General features: G+C 30.7%; 2 protein-coding genes across 2 annotated transcripts; both read left to right on the forward strand.

Moving 5' to 3' along the window:
• Positions 1 to 1,671: 1,671 nt before the first annotated feature.
• LOC139494201 (uncharacterized) lies at positions 1,672 to 4,077 on the forward strand. Its single transcript, XM_071282374.1, has 2 exons — positions 1,672 to 2,668; positions 3,294 to 4,077. Exons 1-2 carry the CDS (start codon positions 1,672 to 1,674, stop codon positions 3,521 to 3,523), a joined length of 1,227 nt encoding a protein of 408 aa, XP_071138475.1. The 3' UTR covers positions 3,524 to 4,077.
• A 429-nt stretch (positions 4,078 to 4,506) lies between these two features.
• On the forward strand, positions 4,507 to 7,245 carry LOC139495491 (uncharacterized). The gene is made up of 2 exons (XM_071283764.1): positions 4,507 to 6,029; positions 6,613 to 7,245. The coding sequence occupies exons 1-2, from the start codon at positions 5,333 to 5,335 to the stop codon at positions 6,765 to 6,767; spliced, it is 852 nt and encodes a 283-aa protein (XP_071139865.1). The 5' UTR covers positions 4,507 to 5,332; the 3' UTR covers positions 6,768 to 7,245.
• Positions 7,246 to 8,240: the final 995 nt, after the last annotated feature.

The following is an 8,240-nucleotide window of genomic DNA, read 5'->3' on the forward strand; positions in this document are numbered from 1 at the left end:
TCTTAAAATAGAAAACAAAAACATATAAATAATTTTTACACTGCTTACATGTACATACAAAAATGACACAATGGTATAATACACAAGTAGGAAAAATCAAATGACATTGTTACACTTTGTTAAAATGTTCTTGTTTAAAGGTTCCTAAATCACTCTATTATTCTAATCATCTATGTTGTGCTTTGTAGAATGTATTATAATGTCATTTAATAGATTGTATCCCTCAAATTTTGGGAATTTTCATTGGTTTAATAAAAATATCTTGATCAGTTTAGCATATGCACTACATGTACATGACTGACTATATCAATTACCTCTGGTTTATAAACCTGTCATTCTTTAATACTTGTGCAAATTGAAAATGCCTGTACCTACATGTACATATATGCATTTTAATATCATTATAAATGTAAGTATATGACACTTCATTTCATTTGGATTGCTTGTTTGTTATTTTAGAGTAGATTTTGTCACTTGATATTAAAGTTTGAATCTGATTATATTATATACTATAAAATAGCACAAACAACATTGAACCCATTCTGTAATCACTGGCACTCCATATCCCTATTTCAACTAGTCATTCTGTGGCCATTTTATAGCTTTTATATTTAAATGTGAGAGTCAAAGCTTCACATTGAGGTCTTTTTTCAGTGCCAGTTCAAGAAATTTTTATAAGGAGTGGAGGTGACCTATTAAAGGCATCTTGCTTCAGTCATTCACTCAAATTAAAATATAAAAGCTATAAAATGGCCACAGAATGACTAGTTGAAATAGGGATATGGAGTGCGAAACTTTTCTCTCATCTGCCAAGAAAATTTTATATCTGACAGCATGTACAATTGAATTGCTTTGCTATACTTTATATGAAAACTGGACAGCCTTGGTACCATGTACTGAAAATGTGTGCACCTTTGTAGACAGGATACTATCCCCTATTCATATATTTAGCAAAATATTTAAATGTTCAGTCTGTTTTCCTTTTGATTTTCGTACATACCTGTACATTTCTCTGCATTATTATTTGATTCTGTCTCAATTTCTGGTTCAATAAGTTGATGTCTTGCTGGTGGATCACCGCAATATGAACAATTGTGCCCTTCTACTGGCAGTTCATATTCGACACAGTCACAAAGTTGACATGAACCTCGAAGTTGCCCTCTTCTGTCTATTGACATTTTTATTAATAATAAACTGATTCCATTACGAAAATTCGGGTGAAGGAACCCAGTCGTATTCTAAAAATATTGTCGATACCGGTAAAGGTTCTAAAATCCGGTCCATCATATCGGGAATACTTTTTTTTTACAAATGTGCGTGGCTAGATTTTTTATAGTACGTACGTTTTATCAAAGAATTTCATATTAATATTTGATATATCTTTAAATAAAAAAATTCAATTTGCTTTTTGACGTTCTTTCAGTCCATTCCAGATTTGTACTAATTTTTATATTTCTTATTTACTTCCGGCACCAGTAAGAGCGGTGAAGTTTGACTTTTATATAGTATTTATTTCTCAAAATGTGACTCCAGAATCCTCTTTTAGTTCAAGATGTATTTAAGAATGAAATGTACAAGAAAAACTTTTAAATTCAAATATTGCTTTAAGTGTAACATTACATATAAATGAACGATTGACTGTCAATTTTAATATGTACATCAAAGATAAAAATGAACATTGGAACAAAACCCTTTGTGAGTGAACTATATGCTGACATTGCTAGTATTCCCATACAATGTAGATTGGATGATGTACATACAAGACTTAAGGATGATTTAATGCACCAGATTCATGGTATTCGAAGTATCATTTACACAAATATAAAAACCCAAAAATGTTACATAATTCTAGATAGTGACTATGTTTCTCTGACTTCAATATTTAAGAAGCTTTGTGAAGATGAACAATTTATAGGCATAACTGCATTTAAAAAGCAACAGCAACTTGATTATGATTTCACTCAGAGCATGTTGAAAACCTTAGATAGTGAACATGATAGAAGTGTTGTTAAAGCACTATTAGCAAATTTCTTGTCTCGTGATGCACTTTCTGGCGTAGGAATAAACCCTGAAACAGCACTGAAAGATCTTGAAAAACTTGGATTAATTCAATGTGAGGTTAACAATGCATTAATGGCTGCAACTGATATGATAAACCTTCGATTAAATGAAGAAATAGAATCAAAACAGTCTGAATTAAATTCTATTCAAACTAAAGACTGCAGTAAACTCAGTCAAATGAGAAGATCAGATGTAGAGTGTAAGGTCGACATGCTACAAGAAATAATAAAGAATAAAACAAATCTATACCTCCATGAAGACAAGTACAACTCTCAAAGATTCAATCAAGCTGTTGGAAGGCTTGCTAAAAAGTTGATCAGAGACAATAGAGTAAAGTTACGAAGATTAGGAGCAGGACCAAAACCTCTTCTAGATTATAATGATGAAAGATTTATAGCAAATGCAATAGAATCGAAGAGTTCAGCTCATGGTAGACGTCATGATAGTGTATTGTACTTGAATCATAGAGTAAAATCCAGAGATTTGTTATCAATTGCAAACTACAATCTTCACAAGCGAGGAAAACGTCTTATCAAATCTGCTAGAACTGTGTGGCTAAGAGCACGACCAAAAAAAGTAAACACAATTGAAGGACGAAAGCATAAAGGTATATATTTTTCAAAAAAATAGTTTGTATTTTAATATTTAATCCAAACACTTATTTGACTATAACACATACAAATGTACATGTATAAATGGTAAAAATTCAAAGCTGCAGAAAAAAAATTAACAGACATGTCATACATGTATGCAGTAAGAATGAACATTAGTTAAACTGTTAACTTATAATTATAAACAACAGAAAAACAAATGTAAACTACAGTATCAAGCTACAAACACTACAATATTAAATTTCCTCCTTACTTCGGACATGTAAATATATGCATGGTACCTTTGATTATTATTTAGAATGTCTATATTTTTTTAGGCATTAATACAGCTGAGCTACAGTGGTTAATATTTGAAAATATGATAATGAAGAAAATTTCTAAATATGTATCAAAAGTACTACCAGGCTTATACTTTTTTTTGCAGACATGCATTACATCTTTGACTATCATATAAACCTGCAAGATAGCCAGCTAAAAATGTAAAATCTAACAGTTCTTGCAATTTTTTTTATGATAATGTATCATAAAATGAGTAGGAAAAAAACAAATGAGTGTTGATAAGGATGCCTAGCATATTTTAAAATAAAATTTTATATACCATAGTCAATTTTTTTTTTACAGGAGATTGGTTATTTTGTGCAAAGAAGCCACCCAAGACAGAAGATCATGAAACAGAACTGACACACCACCAAAGGGCTCATATCAAGTTAAACAGAACAGACATGTTTGGAAGCAGGAGTATATTTTTTCCAGCTGGGATAGAAATATCATTTGACGATAAAGCTTATGTTAGACCAGGAACTGATGGTAATAATATAAAAATGAAAAGAAATTTTTTTATAAATATTTAACATGTTTAAAACATTTTTTTCACATAAAAATAAAAACAGTGATCTGGATGGATATGTAATTTAAGATGAATCCACAAAGAGAAAAGCAAAGAAATTATTGCCTCATTTCTCCGATTGTAACATATAATAGTTTGTTTGAAAAAAATATAAGCAAATCTTTGGTTACATTCTTTAATCAGTGATGTGTGAACTGGTTGATTGAGATGAATAATGATTGATTGATTGTTGTTTGTTAAATGTCCATTGGCAAAATTTCATGCAAGTTCAGGACAATATGTTGACATATGACATTGAAAGGATCATGTAATACTATTTAAAGAGGCAGAGGCAAAGAAAATCATATTTTTGGTGAAGGTTTATAAATGAATATTCTAAAAATATGAATGAAAAAATGTGTTTCATGTTAATTTTAGAACTCTTATGAACATAACTAGGCATTAAAACACTAATGTTTGTTTAACCAAGGTTCATTAATTATAAACAGAATGTGCCCTTTATGGTCATGTCATATAAAAAGTGTAGTAAGAATTAAGTCACAGCCGATACATATTTTAAACATTTTCTGGTTTTATAAATCCACATGTTAATATATATATATATACTTTTTATATGGTTGATCTATCGAAGCACAAATATGAGCATGCACAGTCTTAGGTTATCCTTTGATTATGTGCATATGGGTGGGCGTGGATTTTTGGATTATAAAAATGGATTCTGCTTATAAAAAATGATTTTTTTCACAACAATAAAGCTCTATATTGCACATAAAAATATCCTTTGCTCGTATTTATATACAAGATACATCATATTCTTGAAAAATAATAGACTATTTTTCTTTGGAAAACCGTTGCTACTGCCTCTTTATTTTTTTATTTGTATTTACATGTGAAATATATATTTGTGTCACAAACATGTATACCTTATATTCTTATAAGTAGCTATAGCTCTATTAAATTTTATTTAACATTGATTTTTTAGTTGGATTACGAGATACAAAATAAGGAAAAATTTTGCAAGTATCTGATGAAAGTAAACAAAGAAAACTTCCACAACACGACTTTGGAACCCCTGAGGTTTACCAAACACCAAGCTCATTTCGAGTAATGACATGGAAAACAGAAAATATTGAGGGTAATTATCTTTCTTTCAATATTAAATGACACTGGTATGTGCATGTTCTGTGGTGATCTATACAGAAATAAGAAGATTTGGTACAAATGATTGCCAATGAATCAACTTTCAATCCAAGACCGAATATCATTGAAGTAGTACTGTTCTGTTTATGATATAAGGCAATAATTTTTTGTTATGGATTTAATTTCTTATTTAAAAATATTGTGGATATAAAATGAAAAAAAAATCTTATTTAAGCATTTATATATAGCCATGCAGACTTCAACAGGGAGCACACACTTGACTCTGATTGCATAGTATTAAAGCTACACCATGAGGGGTGGAACCAGCCATTTTCAAAAGTGGGGTTCCAAACCAAGTTCCAAATATATGTCCCCATTCAAATGCATTGATCGTCGTCAAATGGGAGGGGGGTCCACCCCCCAGAACCAGAGGCCTAAACTATAAACAAAATAAGATATAGAAGGTTTCATAAATCTTTCTTAATGAATTCTACACTTTATTTCCTGATTTCATTCAATTATTAAATGTGCTATAAATCAAAGGAGACAATTTGCAACATATATTTAATTGTCTGGTATGTCACTGTATGTTTCATACAGATGAATGTATCGTATATTATACTAAAACTCTGCATATATTTTTTAAATTCCAAAAAAAGTCAATGTAATAAAGATGTTATTGTTTATTTCAGGGAATGATAAGCTAGTGAAGAATACAGACCACAACCATGTCATTATTCGTCCAAAATTTTATGTTGGAAGCTCTGGTTGTGTCTGGGCAAGTGATCTAATCAGATTAAGGTATGAAGATCCAGACATCTTTGAGTTAAAATCTGACATACTTTATACGAAACAAGACAGAACAAAGTATGCTATTGTCAGAGACATCATCTTTAATGTCAAAGACAGTTATAATGAAGAAGATCTGACCTCACTTAAGAGTGGTGGCAATGAATTTAAGTCTTATGAGGAGAAGAGGATGACACATTTAAAACAGAGAATAACATCAACACTAGCTGAATGGAATAAACCAGCTGAGGTAGACAACATTATTCAAATTGTTCTTCAGTCTATTAATTCAGTGACAGATGATGTTGACCATTTTAATGAGATAGAAAATCATATAAAGACTCTAACCAGTAATTGTGACACTCTCTTAGACAAAATAGACAGTCTTAATCTTCCCTCTGTAAATCCTGTGATCGCAGAATACACAGATGCAGGACCAGGCGTTGGTGTAAATAATTTAGCTGTTAGAATTAGATTTGCAGAGTTGTGTCGCATCCAAAATATGGTCAGAAGAGTAAGAATTCATAGGGCATCTGGAGATTCTGCACAGAATGAAGCAGAGCGGACCAATAGTGCTATAGGTTAGAATGTTTTGTCATTTTTACTTTATTTGGCCTTTCAATTTTTTTGATTTGAGCGTCACTGATGAGTCTTTTATATACGAAACGTTTAACTGTAACTAAAGTTTAAAAGTGAATGAAATCACTTGATTTCTTCTATGTTTTTTTGTTCTTAACTCATTTAAAAGTGAAAATTATCAAACTCTATGATTAATTTGTTGTTTTTTTTGTATCTGATAAAAAAAATGCTTTAAAAATTTGAAATTCTTAATACTAAAGTGAAATTTATATGTATGTTTGATACAAAAAAAATTGTCAAAAGCAAATATGTGTATCAATGTGTTAAATCTATCTATTAAACCACGATAGCCATTTGATTTTTAAGGGGTTGATTATATTAAACCATTAAATAATGTTGAATAAGTTAATACATACTAGTCTTTATATTAAAGTATAAAAAATATGAATATATTTTTTGATACACGATAAAAAATTTACACCAAACAAAATAAAATAAAGTTCATTTCAATAGGGTCTTTAATAATATAATCAATTTTCAAGCAATTTAGATAAATTTTGTTGAAGATAGCGTCTTATTTTACAGGAGATGCATTAGTAGATGGGGCTTCACTCAGATGGGATTATTTTGAACCCTTTGAGGAAATGTCCAGAGAAGAGGTTCAAGAATTGTCCTCAAAAGAAGTAGAGCACAAAAAAATCAGAAACCATGCAAAAAAATGCTTGGGCAGTTTCAAATGAAATAAGACTACGAATAGATGATGCCAGAGATCCAGCAGGAGGATACTTACACGCATATGTAACTGAACATCCAGGTAATGTTAGCATAACTTAAAAATAAGATGTTCTGTGGTGATCTATACAAAAATAAGAAAATGTGGTATGATTGCCAATTGCAATGAGACAGTTTTCAATGAAAGCCAAAATGAAGTTGATGTGAGTAATTATAGGTTAAAGTACTATTAGTACAGCCTTCAAGATAGCACCTTGGCTTATATGTATTTCATTAGACAGATTGATGTTTAACATTATTCTCTTTGAATGTTCAAAAGAATTTTTTCCAAAAAAATTTAAATTAGAATGAGAAGGTGTGGTATAACGGCCAACCATTGTCACAAACCTAATGTTGTTGATGTTATGTTTTCTTAGAGTCGCAGCCATATTTCATTGAAATTGACCAGATATAGTATATATAAATTTATCAATTGCTGGGGCCTTCTTGCATATTTTTTATTATTAGAAATCATCATAAAATAAATTCCATCAATAAATAAACAGCTTTGAAGAGATGGTGAACAACTTTTTTGTTTTCAACACAATGAAAACTAGAAAAATGCCCTTTCCAAGTTTCTCAGCCTCAAACTAAAAAGTTTGACTTCTTCTGTCAGACATTCACCTTGTATTGTTTATAATTATATTAGTATAATACTGGACAGTGTATTCCAGCAAAAAGAAAAGATTTTGTGAGTCATCGAAATCGGAAAAAAATAATGTTCCTGGACATGGATATTTTAACAAAATTTTCAACTTTATTGCCAGTAACATTGAACAAGGTGAACTTTATCTACAGTACCGCAAGTATCAGTGTAGATTACTTGGACAGGAATGTGATGTCTGCAAGAACTCTCAAAATTCTAATCTATTTGGCAATGAATTGATGCCACCTGTGCCAAGACCATACCCAGATTATGAACAGCTACCTCAATTTCATTATCTTCAGCACAAAGACACACCAACTTCTATCGATGGAGTCCAGAGAAGACATGACGATTTCCAACCTAGATCAAACTTAAAAAAAATGTTTAGCGAAGGAGAGATTTCAAGTGTTGATGATAATGAAATTGAGGTGTTCAGTAAGAAGTTTATAGTTCCCAAACAAATTGTTAAGAACTATATACTGCATAATGAAACACTCAAATCAGACAGAGAGAAAAGAACAAGTGAACATCAACAAAAGAGACAAGGTGAAGGGGCTAAAGGATTTGAAGATTATGACTGGGTAGACATGTTTGAAAATAATAATATTGATAAACAAACAGTGTCTATTCTTGACAAATACATAATTCATAAACAGCTGGGCTATTTTAAATATAAGCATGAGAAGGTTCAGGCAGTTAAGAGAGCAATTGTATCAAATCTGGTAGTTGAGGAGGAGGAATTAGTTGATGATGAAAATGACGATCTTGTTATGGAACAGTATGAATCTGAATCTGA

Source organism: Mytilus edulis, chromosome 11 (assembly GCF_963676685.1).
Source record: "Mytilus edulis chromosome 11, xbMytEdul2.2, whole genome shotgun sequence".
Lineage (NCBI taxonomy): Eukaryota > Metazoa > Mollusca > Bivalvia > Mytilida > Mytilidae > Mytilus > Mytilus edulis.